A 22,613-nucleotide genomic window follows, 5' to 3' on the forward strand; every position below is an offset into this window, starting at 1 on the left:
CGTGATAAGATCCACGTCTCATTCTCTAGTCCTAGGCTGAAATCAGACACCCAGTTTACTGTATCAACTCTAAGTGTCTCAATATTTCTGGGTCTGCTATCCGGTAGCCAGAAGTCATTCCATATAGAGACCAAGCAGGCACTCCCAATTCTCCAAAAAATACCTTGATCTAGTATACCATACGCACACCACGCACTTCTCCAGATCAAAGAGGGATTCGAACCAACCTTCTCTTTGCTACAATCAGTTATGGGGTAATACTTTGCCTGATATACCCTAGCCACGAGAGAGCTAGGATTGTGAAACAACATTCACCCTTTTTTGGCAAGAAGAACGATATTAAATTTACCAAAATCTTTAAAGCCCAAACCCCCATCATCTTTCGATTGCATAAATCCTTCCAAGTACACCAATGAATGCTCCTTTTCGACACAGAATGTTGCCACCAGAAACGAGCTGCTACAGACTCAAATTCTCTACATAGTGACATCGGGAGTAAGAAACAGGACATTGCGTAGATCGGTAGTGATTGTAAGATAGCCTTAATGAAAACCTCCTTGCCTCCCATAGAAAGCAATCTCGAGCTCCATTTGTGTGTGTGGATATTAAAACCATCCCGGAGTCCCATGAATGCCCTTTTCTTATCACGCCCAACTATAGCTGGAAGGCCCAAGTATTTCTCCAGATTATTTGAGCTATCTACTGCCAAGATGCGACAAACCTCCCTCCTATTTTTTGTTATCATGTTAGCCTCAATGAAAATACCGAATTTTTCAAAATTCACCAATGGACCTGACATCTGTCCATAAGCTTCCAGCAGTCTTTTAATTTGAGCTGCCCTGAGTGAATTTGCTCCGCCAAAAATCATACAGTCATCCACAAATAACAAATGGGTGATTAGGGGAGCACCTCGCGCAATCCTAACACCTTTTAACCTGCCATTCTGGGACGCCGAATTAAGAAGGGCGGAAAGACCTTTAGCACATAACAGAAACAGATACGGACTCATAGGGTCTCCTTGCCGGAGTCCTCTCGTCGGAACAAAACTATCACATATCGAACCATTCAAAATTACCGTGTAGGAAACTGTCTGAATACACTCCATAATCCAATGAATCCATACTGAATCGAAACCCATTTTAGTCATCATCGATCATAAAAATGTCATTCTACCCGATCATAACATTTGCTCATATCCAATTTCAAAGCAAAAGAACCCAAGTACAATGTCTCATAAGCAATCTTTTCTTTAAATAGTGCAATGTATCATAAGCAATCATAATATTATCCGAGATCAGGCGCCCTAGTACAAAGGCACTCTGAGCCTCATCGATACAGATGTTCAGGACAGTTTGAAAATGATTTACTAACATTTTAGAGATAATTTTGAACAGTATATTACAAAGACTTATAGGTCGAAACTGAGTCATACTTGAAGGGTTCGATACCTTAGGAATCAACACGATGTGGGTTCTATTAATTTCGTTCATCGAAGGACTCCCAATTAAATGTTAAGACAAAAATCAGTGACCTCCTCCCCCACAATGTGCCAAAACCTTGATAGAAAACAGCACCTAGACCATCTTCACCCGCTGCTTTTAATGAGGCCATCGATTTCAGAGCCTCCAACACTTCACATCGCTCAAACGGTTTAATAAGTTGTTCAATCATCTAATTCGTAATGCGGGGAATAATTTCATCTAGTACTTCTGAAACGTCAAACTCTCCCTGGGAAGTAAACAACTCCTTAAACTAGTCATGATCCACACGACTCATATGGTCGTACTCATCCTGTATATTGCCATCTCGATCGCACAAATTCATAATCATGTTTCGACGTCGTTTACATGATGCAACTTTATGGAAAAAAGTAGTATTTCTATCCCCATGTTTTAGCCAATTAGCCCTTGCTCGTTGTTCCCAATAAATTGATTCACAATCAGCTTCTAAATTAAGTGCCATCTTAACATCGATAATCTCCCCTAGTACTTCATCAGTCAACTGTGCTTCATTTAATTGATCCAGCCTTTCCTTCAATTGTTTTTCAGTAATCCATTTCTCCCTTTGTAACTTTCGAAACCACGTTTCCAACCCAAAACTCACAGCTTTCAATTTCTCCAAAAACATCTCAGTACTCGCTGTCCACAAACGTTTAACTTCTTGCTCACATGATTCTTCGGTTAACCAAGAAGCCTCAAAACGAAAATGCCAATGGGGTCTATGGGAATTGAACAAAGCCTCTGTTCTCAGTAACAGAGGGCAGTGATCAGATATCAAGTGCGAGAGGTGATCGAGCTGAAAATGAGGGAAGAGATCCCACCAAGTTCCGTTAGCCACACCCTTATCCAATCTTACCCGGATATTATTATTTTCAAATTTCCCCGTCCTACGTAAACCAAGTTCCTTTGTACCCTATATCAGACAGGCCACAATCTGTCAAAGCTGATTGAAAGCCCAACAGTTGACTGTCCCTTGGCAGATTGCCTATTTATATCTCCTGATTAGATAAAATTTTATTAAAATCTCCAATCACTAACCACGGACAAGATGGATCCATATTTAGTTGTCGGAGTAAATTCTAAGCTTATTCACGATTTGCAACTTGAGGGGAATCGTAAAAACCCGTGCAACGCCACTTATGACCTTCAGAATCTTCTTCAACAATCACATCAATATGCCTATTTGATAAAGATTGTAAAGAGGCCTTACAATCGTTTTCCAGCCGAAACACATTCCTCCACTTCGGCCCGCTGCTACTACCTCAATACCATTCGGATAACCAAAACTACGACGAACACTTTCCATATTCACCGATTGCAACTTAGTCTCCATAAAGAAGACTACAGATGGGTTTGTGTCATTAACAGCGTGTTTAAAACATTCCGATATACTAATAGACATTCAAATAGAAATCAAACTATAATTGAATATAGTTAAATTAAAAAACCAATGACAAATAGAAGATACAAATTACAAGCATTAACATTAAACAAAAAACTACATAAGAATAATAAGAAATTTCATATGAAGTTAGTTATTTACCTGGCAAATATAAAACCATCAGATCAACAATTAACTTGCAATTTATGAGCTTTAAGATAATTGATATTTAAATACTAAAATAAAAGGTTAAAAAGTAATTAAAGAAAGATACTTTTATTAGGATTAGAAGTTGTACTAAAGTAAAATAATTAATGTGAATTAAATCGAAAGATATTATTATAACTTCAACTCGTATAATTAAATTAAATTAAAAAGTTGTTATACAAAGATTTTAATTCCATTCGATACAAAGAACAATTAATAGGCAGAAAATCTTTCAATTTTTTTTAAATCAAGTGTTAGTGAAAGATAGTAATTGCTTCCGATGCAAAGAACAATATTACATAAATTTGATCATTGTTTAAGTCTAGTATAATTGTAAAGCTTAAAACACATAAATTATTTGAGAAGAGCATTACCTTAAAGTAAGAATTGTAGAAAGATTCTCCAATTATATCATACATTTTAGCAAAACAAATATAAACATCGTTGTTGTAGAAAAATCCTCAAAGTATGAGTTGTGAGTGATGAGAGGAACACAAGCTTTGAAGGTTTTAGAGTCGATTCTACCACTGAAGCATGGATTTTACAAAATATTGATGTTCTTTTGATTAATTGCAGAGATAAACATGAATGCTTTTTTTGCGCTGTAAGTTATAACGTGAAACCCATAATTTTTTATTTTTTAAAATTTTGAAAGCAATTTTCTGAGAAAACACTGAAAACATCATTTATATCTTTTCAGATTTTCACTTATTTTTATTTTCATTTTCTAATTTTACCACCAAACGTATTTTTTCAACGTTTTCTATTTTCTAAAAATATAAAAAATGAAAATAGTCTATATTTCCTGAAACCAAACGTACTTTTACCTTTTATTCTTTATGCTTCAAGGATTTGGGTTTTGGAAGCCTTTCCGGATAGTGATGCAATTTAATCTGAAATCGATCGATTTTGATCTGACTCGAATTAATAGAATCATATTTTTTTAAGACAATTTTGGGCTCAGGTTAAGTTGAATTAGATTTTTTAAGGGAATGATGTTGAGTCGGGTTGAATTCAGGTAGAGAATGAAAAAACTCCAACTTAGAGTAAGTGTAATTTCTTCAAATAAATTTGTGAGTAATTGTTATAATATCTCCTCTATCTATTATTTTTTAATTAAATCTTTATTTTATATCGGATCAAATCGGATTAGATCAGATGTATACTCTAAAAATTCGGTTCGAACCGAAGTCGAGTGAATGGTATATTTTTTGAATTGGATGAAGAATATAAAATTATCGAATCGGGTTAAATAATAATGAATGATATATATTTTCGAGTCTAATCGAGTTGACTAAATCCAACTTTACCCGTTGCTATCCCTGTTGCTATCCCCATTTCCAGACCAGGCGAAGTAGAGAAAGATAGCTGAGTAGGACTGAACCGAATAAGCATAAGTGGGGAAACGATAATGGGCCGAAGGCTGAAACAAAAAATTACTCCCCTTTTTTCTTCGTAAAAGTTACGGCCCAATAAATAGTACTTTATTAGCAACTTCACTGTAGTGTTCATCGAGGGCAAGGCAAAAGCCTCGACCTTTATAACTCGTTATATGCAGACAAATCGAATTTTTGGGAGCTTTTGAAGAAGGCAATGGCTTCTCTGTTCAAGGTATGTTATTTGCTTCCCAGTTGCTTCCAATGTAAATTACTTGATGATTATTCTTTTATCTATTCTTTTGGTGTTAAAATTACAGGACCCAGCTAAGCTTTCAGCGTACCGAGACAGAAGATTTAATGGCACTCAAGAGGAATTCGAGCAAGCACTCCTCAATTCGACAACCGTCTATATCGGAAACATGTCATTTTACACTACTGAAGAACAAGTTTACGAGCTTTTCTCTAGAGCCGGTGAAATTAAGAAAATAATTATGGGCCTTGACAAGAACTCTAAGACACCTTGCGGCTTTTGCTTTGTCTTGTAACTCTGTTTTTCTCCAAAATAATTGCTAATATTCAATTTGCAACTCTTAATTGATTATTGGGTTTTTGTTTCTGTTTCGGGTTTTTTCATCAGGTATTATTCTAGGGAAGATGCTGAGGATGCTGTTAAATACATCAGCGGGACCATTCTTGACGACCGCCCAATTCGTGTAGATTTCGATTGGGGATTTGTTGAAGGAAGGCAATGGGGCCGTGGCCGAAGTGGTGGCCAAGTAAGTTCCTTTTGTTTTGCCTGCAATTTTTCAAATGCATGACTTAATGCATATTTTAATGAATTTTTTTTTATTGTTTTGGCTTGTGTAATTGGATGTTTAGTTCTAGGCTTGTTTACTATGGAACTGTGATATATCAACTGGGATGGAGAGAGTATTGCTAAACTACTATTTTTCGTGTATTAATCAACTAAGCTTTATATATATGCAGGTGCGAGATGAATACCGAACTGATTATGATCCTGATATCCTTTCAACTGTTTGTTTGAAATTTGATGCTCATAATTTCTTAACTTGTTCCAAAACAAAAAACAAATGAAAGATGCATAAGTATATGAATGCTTATGCATTGAAAAATACGGTCGTTGGTTCCTACATAAACCATTGGGTTCTCTTCTGAATGTCTTTTCTGTCTATATATTGTCTCATACCTTAACAAACTATACCCAGAGGTGGCTATGGAAAATTAGTTCAAAGAGAATTGGAAGCACAAAGGCAGCTTGTAGATTATGGTGCTGGGTCCTTGGGCGCTTTCCCACCGGTTATGCCCCCTCATTGTAAGTTCCTGCAGACTTTTTAATATAGATCTATAGACTCTAGTTTGCGTTGTTGGTTAGAATTTTTCCTTTTTTGAGCTCATAAAATGACGAAGTTGCCTATTGTTTTCTGCTCCTTGTTTTAAAATATAGTTCTATAGACTCTAGTCTGCATGCTCTATATTAAAGAACCGAGAAAAATATAAGCTAATGGCTTCAAATAAAAACTAGAAGATGATAATTAGTGGAGAAGGAAAATGTTTGGCTCTCTTAGATATGATTAGCCTCTTCTATAGTAAGTTATGAACATATTTGAAAAAGTAGGCTTTATTTTATATTCTTGATAGATAATTTGTTTGTTTTTTGCAGCGAGGTTTTTATACTCAGTTTATATCACTTTCGTTTCTACTTATCATTTGATCCCTGCATGGTTTAGTCCTCTGTAACAAAGCAAATCTCCTCGATACCATCTACCTTATGTGTTTAAAGGATCCTCTGTCCTTTAATGTGCATCTCATGTTGTTTTGTGTGTTAATGTGCTCGGAGAAAAGATGAAACATACTGACATGTTATATAATTACAGATGGTAAGCATGGTGGGGGCCATGGACATGGTGGTTCTTATCGTCATGGTAGAGGTATTTACCTTTTATTCACTAGTTTTTATTGTCATGTAGACACATGCTCAAACCATTCATAGATTTGGTTATTGTTGATAAATCAGATTCCCATCGGAAGCGGGACCGAGATGATGACCGCCATGGACGAGAGTCCTCAAAGAGAAACTCAGATCATGAATCCAGGAGAGCCTCTGACCATGACTCTAGACCGGTAATGCTTCACAGCACTATGAAAAGATTTTTGTCGAGAAATGTTGAGTTGTTTTTGTCCCCCTACTTTGCTCCTCTTGATTTTATATAAGCCGTCAGGAGACACAATAAGCTGGAAATAGATACATTTAAGAAAGATTATATCATTTTCCAATCCTAATGTTCTCACATTTCCTGTCTGTTGCATATTTTAAACCATAACTTCGACTCAACAGGAGAAGAATCCACGTTTCCGGGAGAGTGGTGATTCTGATGATGAAGAAGAAGACGACCGTAAACGACGGCCTTAATGGATACGTTTATGTTTTCACGAAGAGGGAGTTATTGATATCTTCATGCATTTGTTACCGGTGCTCCAGAGGTAGAACATTATGAAGTTTTCATGCTCTACAATAGAACACCAAATGCCCTGCTTCAGTGCTTGCCTTGTGATTTAGGGATTTGTTTTAGGCATTCCTTGTATGTTTAAAATGAAATAATTATTATTTTTTTATTTTTCGGCAACTAACATGCATAGTTCTATTTGGTATGCCGGCCTTGATTCTGCGTTTCCAACATTTAATAATTCAAGTCTCAGCGTCTTGCAGATCTTTCTTATTCATTTGACAGAAGCAGGACATGTTGCATGGCATAGGTCTTTGTGGTTTATGCAATAGCTGATTGTTACCGGAACACTTGCTATGGATATTTGTGGTCATGTTCGGGTCATAAAATTTCCCTTATCGTTTCACCCCAAAACGACCAACCCCCACCCCAATTGCAAATTTAGAATTCTCAAATTAGTATCAATTCTCTTGCACCGGTCTTACGTGTATCTCTCAATCTCACCGAGCACGTGGTCATTGCCTTTACCGTCGGTCCGTCTTCAGTCATCCCTCATTGCCATTCACAAGCAGCTAACGCTAAATACTTTTGAATATTTTAATTTTATCTCAAAATATAATTTCCATTTTGATTTGTAAAATAACAAAACGCGAGTGAAGTGAAATAATAAAACACAGAAAAGGCTGATCCCATGAATCACTCTTCCAAACCAAATATCAAGGGCACATGCTCTTCTTGTCTCTCCTGGTACTCATCTTCCATGGGGTTCTCTGTATTTCCGTAGTAACCTTCATTTTCACTAGTTTCCTTGCTCGATGAAAACTCATATTCATTAGGGTAGAAATTCTTGTTCTCCACATTATAAAAATGCTTACCACCTTCCACAAATCTGGTGTAACTCATTCCTTGTCTCTCGGTCTCGTATCCATTATTGTTGTAGTTGCCGTCGTAGCCATTGGTATTGTAGTTGCTGAGGGTGTAGTCATCGTCATTGTAGTTGTAATTGCTCGTGGTGTACTCATCTTTGTTGTTTTTCTCGTAGCCTGTCTCGTATCTTTCGTCGGTGAAGAGAACGTTTTCGAAAGTGGAAGTAGTGGTGGGAGTGTTGATCTCGGCATTGGTATCCATTTGTGCTGCTGTATACAATCGATGGATCCCCAAACTACTGCACAAAGCAAAACTTACCCGATCCAATCAATCTATATAATGAGTTTGCAAACGGATCTTAACCACCTCCTTAACACAGTCCACAATATCCTCAATTGATTTAAACTCCCCCTTACGATTACGTCCTCTCCAAATAAAGTAGAAAATCCTCCAAGCAATCTTTAAAATACAAACAATGAAGGGACTTGCGCAAGATTTCCCACGACCCAATTCAAAGCAAAATCCCAGCCAATTTGCCCCCATTGCAGACAGCAGAGTTGCAGCACTTCTGTCATAATTTATGTTGTATTCTTTATCTTCATATTTTTTTTCTTTTTTCTTTTCTTTAGTTTTTTTTCTCTAAATATTTGTTTTTATTATTTTACTTAACAAATCTTTTTTAAATAAAATATAAATTGTAAATTATTTATGATAGAATAAGTTTTTTTTATAATATTTATTTAATTTTAAATAATTTAAACTTATATATTATTATAAATAAATATTATAAATTTATTTTTAAAATGATTTAATATTAATTATATATATATTCAGCCCTGAAAGAGATGCATAGATTTAGGGATGATAAAAACTCGAATTCACTAGAAAAATTAATTTTTTCGACTTGATTCGACTCGAAAATTAAATTTCAAGTTCAAATCGAGTTATAAAATACAACTCGAATAACTCAAAATTTTTAGTAATAGTGGATTGATTTTCAAGTTTTGAGTCGGGTGCCTCAACTATGTATGATATACGTACATTACATATGAAAACAAATATGAAGAAATATATATGTATTGTATATGGTCATAAAAAATCAATTAAATTGGAATCAAATAATATCATAATATTAAAAATATTTATAATTAAATTTAAACTCGAAAACTTACTCGACTCTAAAAAAATTCAAATTAAATTCGAGTTATAAAATAGTAATCATTAATCAATTTTTTCGACTCGACTCAATTAAACACTGATATCTAAATGGAGCACTCATCACTTGAGTTTCAAGGTATTTGGGTTTCTACTATATGGCATTTGAGTTTTGATCGTGTTGGGTGTAGTTTGGGTTATGGTTATGGGTTAAGCTTTTATTATAGGCTTTGGTTATATATGGGGTTGGCTTTAAATGAAATTAAAATAATTATTAAAAATATTGTTATTACTTATTAATTATAGGTCGCTTTATAGTTTATAATTTTAAACTTAAATGAAGTTCATTTAATGTTATTAATTAAAATCAATAAATTTATTGGTGTATTATGGACAATTAAATGAGGATTAATTGTTGACTTATTCTATCTCTTCATATTTATTCTTGCACTTCAGTGACCAAAGATTTAAAACTCCGTTTAAACCGAACTCTCTTACTTATTTTCTCGTTTCCTCCCATCATCAACCTATTACATCTCCAACTAAACCGACCCAAGGCTGTAAGCAGAAACTGGAGATGATTACATTACATCTAGGAGTGTTTAAATTTAGTAAAAGCTCGATTCGGGTTGACTCGACGCGAGACATTAATGAGTTGAGTCAAATAAAGCTCAACTCGATCCGATAAGTTTGCGAACAATTTGTTAATTTTTTATTATAATATTAATCTTAAAAAAATATTTCATTCAAAAAATTATTACTTTACTAATTGATAATAAAAAAGATTATAAATTACTAATATATTAATTTTTAATAAACAATAAAAATACTAGTTTATTAATTAATATTTTACTACACTTTAAAACCAAACCCTATTTATTATTTTAATGTATATGCATATTATTATTTTAGAGTTTAGACTTTGAAATTGTTCGTACACTCTTTTAATAATTTTTGGTTAAATTTATTAATTTATGTTTATATTAATCTCTATATATATTAATAGATTTTTTCTATAGTTAAGAAAATAGGATAAAAATTCATTGCTATCCCTTTCACATTGACTCCAGACTACACTTTTTTACCACTGATATTTATCATTATGTTTTGTTTATTTCCATTGTCCAATAATTTTCGTACTTATTACACGTGCCTCATTTGGCGTCACACAGTCACCTATTTTTTTTAAAGGGAAAAGCACACATTCGTTATTATATAATATTGTTTTGTTAAATTCTATAATTATTATAAGTTATAAAATAATCTTTGATTATAAAATATTATTTTATTAAACTCTTATTATTAAAATTTATAACATAATTATTCGATTGTTCATATGTTCTAAAATCGTCATTTTTATCTTAAAAATTGACTTTCATCTGAGGTAGACGTTAAATTGTCGACTGATTTATGATAAAATCATATTTTACTGATGTTTATTAACACTGTCGTTACTTTCAACCACTGACTCTTCAGTATAATATCTCAGGTACTGACTCGATAACATAATGTAAACAAAGATTTGATCGACAAAATACAACTAAAATGATTATGAGATCAAATTTTATCATATCTCAATCAATAAATTAACATCTATCTTGGACGACTGTCAATTTTTTAATGAAAAATGACGAGTTTGAAATATACGAATAGTCGAATGATCATTTTGTAAGTTTTAATAGTCGGATGAATCAATAAAGCAATGTCATATAGTCGGAATCATTTTGTAACTTTTAATAGTCAAAGAACTCAATAAAACACACCTTATAATCGGAGACCATTTATATACTTTATTTTTTTTATTAAACTATCTATTTGATCACCACTTATTCTCACGTTTTCATTTGGATCATTTAGCTATTTTTCTAAATTTATACTTAATACTATTATTTTTCATTTCTGCTTTAATCACTCGTTATTGCATATTAAGCATGTAAATAATGCACTGCTTTCCATGAATATCTACCTAACGAGGGAGGATCTTAACCATAGCGGTGTTCATAAGATGAATAATGTCGTTGTGAGGGCATTGCTTGCTACACGTTTAGACAAGAAACGATTTGTTGCGGAAAGCAGGTTTGATCAGCATGGTGTGACGATAACTATTGTGTGTGCACGATTTGTTTTGCAATTAGTTTGGGGTGTTTGAGGTGAAAGTCGTCGGTTTTTTTTTGTTTCAAGTTTCGGTGATAGAAGTCGAACCACGAAAAAGTGAAAATTATACTCATTCATGATTATCAAAATCGGACCGGATCAGTCGGTTCAACCGGTTGAATCGTGAACCAGTGGCATGTCCGGTCCGATTACCTCACAAAACCGAACTAGTAATGAACCGGCTGAAAATCGGTAGAATCAGTTGAAAATCCAGTAAAACCGGGATGAACCGGTAAAATCGGTTTGAACCGCCGGTTCACTTTTTTCTTTTTAAAAAAATTGGGATGCTCATATTTTTACTCTTTAAATTTTTTTCTTTTAAAAAAAGTTAAACCAAACGACGTCGTTTGTTCAACGAGCCGAGTCAAATTCGAGTATTGCTGAGCTCAATTCGAACTCGAAAACTTTAAAAGTAAGCTCAACTCGACTAAAAAACTCACGAGCTAAAAATTATCAAGTTCAACTCGAACTCGAAATATAATATTAAAACTAGAACTCAAAAAGGCTCGAACTAAAAAAAATTAGAAGTTCGATTGAAGTCTAAAATTTGAGCTCAATTGAAGCAAAAGAATAGTTCGCTCTGTGCTCGCCAAAAGATTCCATGATTTTAAATGTCAAATTACCTATATTATTTATAGAAGTAAGTTGGGATGCTCTTCTATGTTTCTTAGCCATTTGAGATTGTTTTATTCTCATATTTTCTCTTTAAACTTTTGGGATGCTCTTCGATGTTTCTTAGCCATGTGAGATTGTTTTTAAAAAAAATAAATCAAATAACATCATTTGTTATGATTTTTTTAAGTCATAATTTTATTTGTTTGATTATAGTTATATAATAATATTTATTATTTAATATGTTTTACCTTAAATATTTATTGTAGTTGATTTGAATCATTTTGTTTCACTTGATTTTATAATTTTTAATTTATATATGTTATGACTTGTGATATTTTTATACCTTTTAATATTGTAAACTTAAAAAAAGTATTACATATATATTAATATTGTTTTGAATATTATGTAAAATTTAAAAAAAATATTATTTTATATAAAATCCAATTCAACCGTGATTAAACCCGATTGAATCAGTAAACTAATACCTTCACCGGTTTAATGTCGATCCAATTTTAAAAACATTGCTCAAATCACGATTTACAGAGGGTGGTAAAATCGATAACATTGATAGAGGAAAACTCAAATTAAAAAAAAAACATTCATATAATAAATCCATAAGCTTTGATAATTTTAAAAGTAAAGACCCGTCTTCAACTAGGGAGGTAAACGAGCCGAGTCGAACTCGAGTATTACTGAACTCGACTCGATTCGAAAACTCTGAAATGGAGCTCGACTCGACTCGAAAACTCGCGAGCTTAAAATTTTCAAGCTCGACTTGAACTCGAAATCCTGGACTGAAGCTCGTGATCAGCTCGAAAAGGCTCGAAATGAAAAAAAATCTTAAATTTAACTCGATTAAAGCCTCAAACTCGAACTCGAACATGAACCTTAAATACATGAAATCTTACTATATTTTTAAAAAAATCAATACATAAATATTAATATTATTAATTTATTTTTTTAAATAAAATCTTAATATATTATATTTCAAGCTGCTCACAAACTTTTCGAGTCGAATATCGAGTAGCTTGTTTCAGCTCGTTAAAACTCGAGTCGAGTCCATTCGATCCGAGTATCTATCGAGCCTTGATCGAGTCAATCTCGAATAACTCACGATCTATCTCGTCTCGTTTACATTCTTCAACAAAATTATAAATCATTGATAAATTGTGTATTGGCCAAAAAGCAATGTGATTACTACTAAACATCTTTTGAGTGTCGGATTTTTTAAAATTCCGAACCATTTTGTCAAACGACTTTTAAAACGGCAGCAACTTCATTATGGGCATTTTTCAAGTCTGAGCAATCATCTTCCCAAAAAGCGTAGGACCCACTCCACTGCCCAATCTTTCCCTCCCTTAAAAAAAATCATTTCCTCCATGCCCGCCTCCTACACTCCCTCCGTAAATTGAATTCCACCTCCATCAAAGCAGAAACTGAAACAATGATTCTGGTATTCTTGCTGATGTTCTTGAACCCTCTACCGCATGCTTTTGCTCTCAACCAGGAAGGTCTGCACCTTCTGCAAGTCAAGCAAAGCCTTTCCGACCCAACCGACGCCCTTTCCTCCTGGAACAACCGAGACGATACTCCTTGCAACTGGAGCGGCATTTCCTGCAACTCACTCACTCGACAAGTCGAATCGGTTACCCTTTCCAACCTTCAACTCGCTGGGCCCTTCCCGCTTTTTATATGTCGTCTCCCTTCTCTTCGCTCCGTCTTGCCCGCTAATAACTCCATTAATTATCACAACCCGTTGATATTTCCGAGTGTCGAAATCTAATGACCCTCGATCTCTCACAGAACCTCCTTGTTGGGTCTTTGCCTCACTCCCTCGCAACGATGCCCTCACTCCAAAATCTAATCCTTTTCGGGAATAACTTCTCCGGCGAGATTCCCTCGAGTTTCGGACAATTTCAACGGCTCGAATATCTAAATTTGGCGGAAAATCTCCTCGACGGAACCATTCCTGTTGTGCTTGGAAACATTTCGACTCTCAAAGAGTTGGACCTTGCTTATAACCCCTTTTTTCCTACTCATATTCGGAGTGAACTCGACAATTTAACAAATCTCGAGCAGCTTTTTCTCGCGGGTTGTAATATTATCCGCCAAATTCCCTCGAGTTTCGGTCGGTTGGTTCACCTTCGAAATCTTGATTTGTCCTTGAATCGGCTCACTGGGTCGATTCCTAGTTCAATTTCCGAGTTGAAAAACATCGACCAAATTGAGTTGTATAACAACTCTCTATCGTTGCCGTTAAACATGGGGAATTTAACTAAGTTGAAGCGGTTCGACGCGTCCATGAATGAATTAACCGGGGCAATTCCGGCTGGTTTATGCGGATTACAGCTTGAGTCATTGAATCTTTATTACAACAGTCTTGGAGGGACTTTACCGAAGAGCATAACTAGGTCGGAAAAGTTGCACGAGCTGAAATTGTTCAACAACAAACTCAACGGACCACTGCCGAGTCAACTTGGTGCAAACTCGCCATTACAAAGTTTGGATTTGTCTTATAATCGGTTTTCTGGAGAAATTCCAGAGAACTTGTGCGCAAAAAGGCAGCTAGAGGACATCATTTTGATTTACAATTCATTTCAGGCAAAATTCAGAAAGTCTAGGCAGCAGCACGAGTTTAGGCCGGGTCCGGTTGAAGCACAATCGTTTCTCGGGTCTAATTCCAGACCACTTTTGGGGACTACCCAAAGCATTTTTGCTCGAGCTTGCTGAAAATTCCTTTAGTGGGGAAATTCCAAAGACGATTTCAAGTGCTCATAATCTCTCTATTCTGTCAATTTCCAACAACCGACTCACCGGATCGTTGCCGGATGAAATCGGGTCTTTGGAGGCATTGGTAAAGATGTCTGTTAGTGGAAACGGGTTCACGGGTCAACTTCCTAAGTACTTGGTGAAATTGAGCAAGTTGGGTAAGCTCGATCTTAGTAAAAATAAGATCGATGGAACGATCCCGAAGGAGTGAAGTGGTTAATGAACTTGAACGAGTTAAATCTGGCTAACAATAGGCTGTCTGGGAGCATTCCTAGTGATATTGGTAGCTTGCCCGTCCTTAATTATCTTGATCTTTCAAGTAACTCATTTTCTGGGGAAGTTCCAAACGAATTGCAGAATTTAAAGCTGAATGTGCTTAATTTGTCGAATAATCAGCTTTCAGGAGAGCTCCCTCCTCTTTATGCCAATGAAATTTACAGGAACAGTTTCGTGGGGAATCCCGGATTGTGTGGTGACTTGGATGGTCTTTGTCCAAAGATAAGTCAATCTAAGAACGAGAACTCTATGTGGATTCTTACCTCCATTTTTATACTTGCTGGCCTGGTTTTTGTTTTAGAGGTTGTTTGGTTCTTCATGAAGTACCGGAGTTTCAAAAAGATCAAGAAAAGACCATAACAAAGTGGAGATCATTTCATAAGATCAGTTTTAGTGAATACGAGATTGCTGGTTGCCTCAAGGAAGAGAATGAGATCGGAAGGGGAGCTTCGGCAAAGTTTACAAAGTTTTGCTTAGTAACGGTGACGCAGTGGCCGTGAAGAAAATCAGTGGTGGAGTTAAGATGGGGGATTCTTTGAGTACTGCTGATACAGAGAGGGATGAGTTTGAAACTGAAGTCGAAACGCTGGGAAAAATCCGACACAAGAATATTGTCAGACTGTGGTGTTGTTGCAATGCCGGAGATGGACAACTTTTAGTTTATGAGTACATGCCAAATGGGAGCTTGGGGGATTTGCTGCATAGCAGCAAGGGGGGATTGTTAGATTGGCCTACTAGGTACAAGATTGCTTTAGATGCTGCCGACGGATTATCCTATTTGCATCATGATTGTGTTCCTCCTATTGTTCATCGGGACGTGAAGTCGAACAACATATTGTTAGATGAAGAATTCAGTGCCAGAGTTGCAGATTTCAGAGTTGCAAAGATTGTTAAAAGAGTCGGCAAAGCTGCAGAATCCATGTCTGTGATTACAGGCTCTTATGGTTACATTGCACCAGGTTTGTTCCTTCTGGATCCTTTTTGTTGATTGGTTATTTGTGCTACCTTATTGAATATCACAAGTGGCTTTGCTTATTCATTTCTTTTCACTCGAGTGCAGAATATGCATATACCCTAAGAGTGAACGAGAAGAGTGACATCTACAGTTTCGGGGTTGTCATCTTCGAGTTGGTTACAGGTAAACCCCCGACGGATCCAGAATTTGGGGAGAAAGACATGGCGAAATGGGTCTGCTCTACCTACAACCAAAAGGGTATGGAACAAGTAATTGACCACTGACTAGACTCTACCTACAAGGAACAAATTTGCAGGGTACTCGATATCGGTATCCTATGCACTAACGCTCTCCCCATTAACCGCCCTTCAATGCGGAAGGTGGTCAAATTGCTGCAAGAGGCCAGCGGGGAGAACAAGTTCAAAGCCAGTAAGGACGGAAAGCTCTCCCCATATTACTGCTATGATGAGGAAGCCTCTGAATCTGATCAAGCTAGTATAGTATAGTTTAATTAGTTGTATCTAGTAGTGAATCACACTAAAATTTAACTTTCCTCGGGCTGGTGGGTTTCATGGGGGAGAGGGCATGGTGCAGTGACAAGAGAGGTGTCCTCTTTGGAAAGTAAACCATACCAAGTAGTTTAGTGTTAGACCCACCATAGAGAGAGAGAGAGACATTGGACAATTGTTTTCAATATTTGTTTTTGGCAGCCATGGTTTTGACAACTCAGAGGACTACAGCTCTGCTGGTTGGGAGAAGGTATCGGGTAGCAGATACCGGAGTGGCTTTTGACTGTATACGTTTGTAATGAATGATGATGGACCAAAGCAAGGCATCTATCTCTGTCTTGGATTGTTTGGGGTTGCAAAAAGTCAGTTGTTGAGGGTGACAGTGCCTGGACTTATGGGTTTTTGTAGATGTTTTTTCATTTATTAGCTTAATCAATGGAAAAAGTAGCCCATTTCATTCTAGCCAAACTTACATGATCCTGGTGATTGATAGGTTCAAAAATTTTCATTAAATTAAGAATATAGGTTCACACCTGTTATCTACAGTGATCACGCAGCATTAACTAAAAGGGGGAAAACTAAAAGCATCATTCGACAACAGACAAAATCCTGCGCAGGACTTTGTATAATTAAATAACAAGTTCAACCAAGAATTGCAAAGGCCAATGCCCACAATTTTTGCTGCAAACAGTAAGGAACAATTACTATTTCAATTATATGTTCTTATATCGGCATTCACTAGAAAGATGGATAATTTCTATACCCGATTGCCAAATTTCAGTAGTATATATATACTCAACCCAAAACTTACCAGGCTAATTGCTGTTCTTCTTTCTGAAAACATAAACATCGGTCTCCTCATAAGCGTAATCAGGGTGCAAATCCTGATGCGGGACCTTGTCGATCACGAAAACATTTTCACACATTTCCCAGAACAGCTTATCGGCTTCCGGTGATCTCAACTGGTACCCTAGCAGAACCGCCCCATCATCGGCAACTAAAGCTCCATAGCCCCCACTAAATGTCCCACCGATTCCTCGATGTAGACTACATCAGCCGCGATCACCAAATCGAACGGAGGATTAGCAGCCCTAATCTGATCCTTGTTGTTCCAATAAAGAATCGACGTCTTCAGGTTCTTCCCCAGAACGGGTTTGTTGCGTTTGAGGTTGTGTTTGAGGGCGGGCATGACTGGGGATATGTCGGTGAGGATGATGTCGTGGAGACCCAGCAGGTGGAAGGCCATGCCGGCGGCTCCACATCCGGTTCCTAGCTCGATGGCGCGACGGCGACGACTGTGGAAATCGAGGAGTTCGGAATAAGGGTTACTGGTGCCGGCGGTAGTGGGCGAAGGCGGTGCCCACCGCTCGACAAATTTGGCGAGAACTAGCGAACAAGGCCAGACGGAGGTGCCCACGTGGAAGGAGCCATTGTCTTGTTGTATAGAGAGGTGAGAATCGCGCACTTGAAGCTCTATAACCGGTGAGTCCGTGAATTTCATTTTGGCTTCTCTGCTTCAACTTCTCAGCTGAGTTAACTCGAAGCTGTGGTTTTACTGTTTTAATGCGACTTCTTTGAAAGGGCTTGGCATGTTTGCGACCCAATGAGCTGATTTGGCTCAATCTCCACAGTGCCTAAAAGCTTGACATTTTATTGAGTACACTCTTGGGTGATTATTTATTTATTGGTCAAAATATGCTGCCAGTCCTTGTACTTAGTAAAGTTTTGAAATTTAGTTATTGTACTTAAAAAATTTAAAATTAAATTCTCATACTTTGACATCAACAGAATCAACTCCTTTTCTTTTAGCTTCCTTTAGAAGAAAGAAAAACCAGAGATGAAGAAGAAGAAGAGTATTTGATAAGGGGGAAGGTTGATATCAAATGCACAAGGCATAATGTCAAAAGAATCCAAACGTTTAGTTAAATAGTCCTTTGGTTTTTATTCTTTTTTAGAGTATTTTGTCATAACATTTTATTTTAGGGTAAAAAAACCTCTAATATTTGACTCAATAGTCACTTTGGTCTTCTTCTTCTTCTTCTTTTGAGTCTTTTGGCCCCCCAACATTTCAATTTAGGGTAAAAATGTCTACTTTATAGTATTGATCATTTGTTGAACCGATGATTTTTATCTACGGAGGGTCTTTTTGCCTTAAAATGAAACGGGATCAAAATGCTCAAAAAGAAGAAGAAAAATAAGAGTCAAAATAACTATTGAATCAAAGGTTGGGAGATTTTTCTGATATTATTTCAACGCATAAAATAAAAGATACAAAAAAGTGTCAACTTTAACTTACCTTAGTTAGCCTACAATAAGTAAAGTGCCTGGTTTCTTCATTATCCTGTAACCAGCAGCACCAGTCTTGCCTGTTCTATTCGCAGTAAACATATATGAGATAACATTCGCTTCCACATCTTTTTAAAATATTTTGTTCATTGACTTATTAGATTAACATTCAAAATTAAACCTAATTTAGAAGTTAGTTGAGGATTAAGATGCCTTTTGTTATCTTCCATGTTAGTACTATATTGCATTTACTTTTGTACCTATGAAACATTAATGACAATGATCTTTATTCATATGAAATAATGTAGAAATTATGTGTCAGCTCGACAATGAAGTTTCATACTTTTTCTCTTATTGGATGAAAAAAGTAGTTATTGAGAACAGGAGAGAAAAGAATAAAGTCTAAAGGCATTACATGATTATGAAAGTGAGACTTTCAGGAGAGTGTGTGTGTGTCAAGCAACTTAGTAAAACCATGAAGAAAGAAAGGGAAATAAAAATGCTCTTGCATTCATGGCCTTTAGTTGTCTTACATCGAAAGAGTTCGAAGTCATCCGGAACTCGATGTGGTCGAAGTCACTCTTACGAGCATATAAGTATTAAATTGCAGTCACAATATAGTGTAACGGTCGCATTATAACGTTTTTCAAAAGTACTGTAATATCGTAAACCGCATCTGTAACAAAAAACGTAATTATTTTTAGGAAATAAATCAAGTCGTAACATCTACAACCGCGACGGAACGCAATCACAATTTAATACTATGCTTGTGAGTATGTATTAGTATGTTAAAGTTCAAATTTTATCTATAAACAATTTACCAAGTACAACTGGAAATGTGAATAGTAGAGGTCAAAATATGGGGCCTGCAATACTGTATTATCAAGTATCAATATCCTGTTTGAATCACAAATAAGCCACAAAGTAAAACTCTTATCCATTGTCTTGAGCTCAGTTTCGTACTGGGGAAAACATTGATGCTTTGATTCTCTCCATTTTGCTTGTTATAGTGATGATCTTGTTAATCTTCAAAAAAAAAAAAAGTGTTGATCTTGTTAAGGTACAACTATGTTAGGCATGGTTTGGTGAGGGAGAAAGCTACATATCTCCTTCGGATCTTCTCTTGAAGCCACACATCCGTTGTAATTCATTTTCTTATCAAACATGAAGCCTTCGGAGTTCCTCGAATCTTCCAAAACTCCTTATCCTTCGACCAGTTACAGTCTCTCGACATAATTATTGGCATACCCACATGATCTGTCAGCTAAATTTACTAGTATCTAACAGTTAAATTCTGAAATCAACTTACAAATCGTCATCATCATCTTAATCCTGAAACAAACTTACAAATCATCATCATCTTAATCCTGAAACCAACACTAAAAGTTTGTATATAAGAGAGGCTCTCAAGTTTTCTATCATCTGCTTTAGTTCGTCCATTTCTTCCTCCTCTTTCATTGACCTCCATTTGCAATTCTCAGTTAATAATAATAATAACAATAAATCACGAAAAACCACTACAATCTTATTTCTATTATAAATATCGTATTATTTCAATTAACAGTTGAAACCCTGCTTTGTGAAGCTTTTTTATTTTATGGATATGTAAGTAATTTTTTAATCTAGTATGACAGGGCAACAACCACATAGAGATGAAACAATTAATGCAATAATGGAACTCCAAAAGGGTTTGTTTTTGCTTTCCTTCCACTTCTTCATATCCCCCCTTTATCAAAGTTAAAAAGCCATAATTTTTTAAAGGGATGAATTGGCTTTCAAAGGTTGAAGAGAATATGCATGGATCTCATCCTTCATCTATTCAGTAGCTTCTTTCTCTACTAACACTTTGCTTCCCTGCAAAGTCATTCAATTTCATGTGCCAATTCTCATTTCCATCCACTGATTGAAGATGGGTGACAAATGACCTGTACTCCAACACCCAAAAAATCTCTTGTTTCTCCTCCTCCTCCGCCGCCGCCGCTGTCTTCATTCTGCATGCGCCGCCGTTTTGCGGGGTACATTTGCAATTGATTCAGAGTGGAAATACCGTTTGCTGAGTTTTCTAAATCGCTTGGCGTGTTTGAAACATACAGATCACTATGCTTGTTCCCATCTTGAACTTGACTGTTGCTACACTTGGTACCGAAGCTTCCTAGGAATGCTGTGTCGGTCGATGTTGCACCGATTTGAGCTGCTTTCTGCAACAAAGCTGTGGCGGACATACTGAAAGCTGGTGTTTGATGAGACTGCTGTTGGGTGCTGAACAATGAAGGAACACTCACAAGCTGAGGTCCATTTTCCTTGACATTACTGAAAGGAAGTGAAGTGCTTGATAGCCGATGATCTTCAACATTACCCGATGAGACCTTGTTTCCGAACACCCAGTTTAGCTGATAATCCGATACGGGAGGATTCGATGTCGAAACCATAGGATCTCCGTATATCGATCCCGGATTCAAAGAACCGAATTGATGAATCTCTTGGAGAGTACTTTTGCCAAATGAGTCATAGCCCTGAGATGCTTGTCCCATCCACAAGGAAAATCCACGTCTAGTTTGGTCTACTGCTTCATCATTGCTTGAAATCGGGTTGAAAACAGTGGAGAAAGGCATCACCGTATCTAGTGGATTCCCCATAAGTTGGTAATTGAAATTTTCGGCGGCCAAGCTATGCATGCCGGAAGCTGCATTTACTCTAGCTGTTTCCTCGGCCAAGGCATCACAGAAAGCCCTATGCGTGATGAAACTATCTCTCCTGCATAAAAAAAATTACACAATTCATGGTGTATCAAATACTTGTACAAAGATTACTGGCGGATTACCTTGAGAATAGGGTACCACAGTCGCATTTGTACTCCCTGGTGCCGCAGGTTTTCGAGTGAGCTTTCCAATCTGACTGCACAGCGTATCGCTTCGAGCACTTCTCGCACTTCCACTTCTTCTCCCCATGCTTCCTATAAAAGTGCTTCTTTATGCCGGTTAAATCCCCGAGAGCCCTCGAAGGATGGTGATGAACGCAAGTCTTCTCGGGGCAAACATACACGCGCTTCCTCACTTCTTTCGTCGTCCTTTGTTTCAGCTTCCATGGGAGGTTATGACCTCGTCGATGGAGTTGTAGGTTTTGTTCTCTTTGGAAACCCTTGCCACATATTTCGCACAAGAATCTGTTGGTTGCCGTCAGAGTCTTCGGGGACAAGGCTATCACTTCAGCTTCAGGATCTGGTGTCAAACATAACATAAGTACACCATGAAGATGATCCTCAAAAGAGAAAAATTTTGCAGATATAATCATATACACAGGGTACTTGCCTGGTGTTCCTGGAAGGTTTCTCTTCTTTGCAACAACAGCAGGATTGGATCCAGTTACAGGATTCTTGATAAAACCATTTGAAATCGATTCTTCTGCCATAGTCTCTAACATCTATTCTGCTAAAGCTTAATACGAAACAAAAAACACCCAGAAAAAAACTAAGACAAGTCAACCAAAATGAACCATATATGTATATATATTAATGTGGTGAATAAGAGAAACTCTTTCAGGTTTTCTCAACCCTAACAACATAAGCTGGTATATGCAAAGGAATGGATCTCTTCTCTCTCTCAAATATGTAGTACTGATTAATTATAATTACTTCCTTTTAAGTGGAATATAACACTAATATATATATATGTGTGTGTGTGTGTTTTTTAATGAGAGGCGGTGAAAAGTTAAAGTTGATGAGGTCCTAAGAAAGCTATTCTCCATGCTTTTCCATTTGGAATCATTATCTCATAATTTGTTTACTTTTTGTTTTTTTATCATCTTTCTAATCTCTGCTGCCTTCCAGTCTGCAATTCTTTAATTCCCTTCCATATATGTAACAAAAACGTCCTACCACATGTATATGCAGTTTCAAATATTCCGAAAAACCGAGCTTGAAGAAATGTTTGAGGAGTACACGACTCGTGGACCGACAATGTACTATCAATTTTTTATGTCTTAGCATATCTGTCGTCCATATAACTGAATATTAACTTTGATGTTGACGTGATACGACTCGTAAAAATTTAAAGATATTATTAATAAATTAACTGTGACATATAAGAAATAATAATAT

At 36.3% G+C, this 22,613-nt stretch overlaps 4 protein-coding genes and 2 pseudogenes across 5 annotated transcripts; 2 read left to right on the forward strand and 4 right to left on the reverse strand.

The window, feature by feature from the left end:
- Window positions 1-1,752: 1,752 nt before the first annotated feature.
- On the reverse strand, window positions 1,753-2,805 carry LOC120215094. The gene is made up of 2 exons (XM_039212869.1): window positions 2,710-2,805; window positions 1,753-2,412 (listed from the first exon to the last, which is right to left on the reverse strand). Exons 1-2 carry the CDS (start codon window positions 2,803-2,805, stop codon window positions 1,753-1,755), a joined length of 756 nt encoding a protein of 251 aa, XP_039068800.1.
- Window positions 2,806-4,605: 1,800 nt separating this feature from the next.
- On the forward strand, window positions 4,606-6,973 carry LOC120215193 (nuclear cap-binding protein subunit 2-like). Its single transcript, XM_039212929.1, has 8 exons — window positions 4,606-4,698; window positions 4,784-5,007; window positions 5,104-5,242; window positions 5,454-5,487; window positions 5,689-5,799; window positions 6,362-6,415; window positions 6,502-6,608; window positions 6,823-6,973. The coding sequence occupies exons 1-8, from the start codon at window positions 4,681-4,683 to the stop codon at window positions 6,895-6,897; spliced, it is 762 nt and encodes a 253-aa protein (XP_039068860.1). The 5' UTR covers window positions 4,606-4,680; the 3' UTR covers window positions 6,898-6,973.
- Window positions 6,974-7,627: 654 nt separating this feature from the next.
- LOC120215095 (protein E6-like) lies at window positions 7,628-8,059 on the reverse strand. Its single transcript, XM_039212870.1, has one exon. It carries the CDS (start codon window positions 8,057-8,059, stop codon window positions 7,628-7,630), a length of 432 nt encoding a protein of 143 aa, XP_039068801.1.
- Window positions 8,060-13,097: 5,038 nt separating this feature from the next.
- On the forward strand, window positions 13,098-16,680 carry LOC120215194 (annotated as a pseudogene).
- Window positions 16,681-16,883: 203 nt separating this feature from the next.
- LOC120215195 lies at window positions 16,884-17,843 on the reverse strand (annotated as a pseudogene).
- Window positions 17,844-20,244: 2,401 nt separating this feature from the next.
- LOC120215197 (zinc finger protein NUTCRACKER-like) lies at window positions 20,245-22,033 on the reverse strand. Of its 2 annotated transcripts, none has more exons than XM_039212930.1 (3): window positions 21,339-22,033; window positions 20,357-21,271; window positions 20,245-20,320 (listed from the first exon to the last, which is right to left on the reverse strand). In XM_039212930.1, the coding sequence occupies exons 1-2, from the start codon at window positions 21,935-21,937 to the stop codon at window positions 20,404-20,406; spliced, it is 1,467 nt and encodes a 488-aa protein (XP_039068861.1). In that variant the 5' UTR covers window positions 21,938-22,033; the 3' UTR covers window positions 20,245-20,320; window positions 20,357-20,403. The 2 variants fall into 2 exon arrangements, with proteins under 2 accessions (XP_039068861.1, XP_039068862.1); XM_039212931.1 differs by having other exon boundaries at window positions 20,275-21,271; window positions 21,339-21,735; window positions 21,826-22,028.
- Window positions 22,034-22,613: the final 580 nt, after the last annotated feature.

This window comes from Hibiscus syriacus, unplaced genomic scaffold, assembly GCF_006381635.1.
Source record: "Hibiscus syriacus cultivar Baekdansim isolate YM2019G1 unplaced genomic scaffold, ASM638163v2 tig00110114_pilon, whole genome shotgun sequence".
Taxonomy (NCBI): domain Eukaryota; kingdom Viridiplantae; phylum Streptophyta; class Magnoliopsida; order Malvales; family Malvaceae; genus Hibiscus; species Hibiscus syriacus.

Bases quoted from the DNA above. Each gene is read 5' to 3' on its own strand.
- LOC120215094 (XM_039212869.1), bottom strand. From the start codon at position 2,805: ATGGAAAGTGTTCGTCGTAGTTTTGGTTATCCGAATGGTATTGAGGTA. The intron at 2,413-2,709 runs GTAAGGCCTCTT...TGTCTGATATAG, and splicing joins GTTTCGGCTGGAAAACGATT to GGTACAAAGGAACTTGGTTT.
- LOC120215193 (XM_039212929.1), top strand. The intron at 5,008-5,103 runs GTAACTCTGTTT...TTTTTTCATCAG, and splicing joins TGCGGCTTTTGCTTTGTCTT to GTATTATTCTAGGGAAGATG. The intron at 5,800-6,361 runs GTAAGTTCCTGC...ATATAATTACAG, and splicing joins ACCGGTTATGCCCCCTCATT to ATGGTAAGCATGGTGGGGGC.
- LOC120215095 (XM_039212870.1), bottom strand. From the start codon at position 8,059: ATGGATACCAATGCCGAGATCAACACTCCCACCACTACTTCCACTTTC.
- LOC120215197 (XM_039212930.1), bottom strand. From the start codon at position 21,937: ATGTTAGAGACTATGGCAGAAGAATCGATTTCAAATGGTTTTATCAAG. The intron at 21,272-21,338 runs GTAATCCGCCAG...TTTTTTATGCAG, and splicing joins TGTGGTACCCTATTCTCAAG to GAGAGATAGTTTCATCACGC.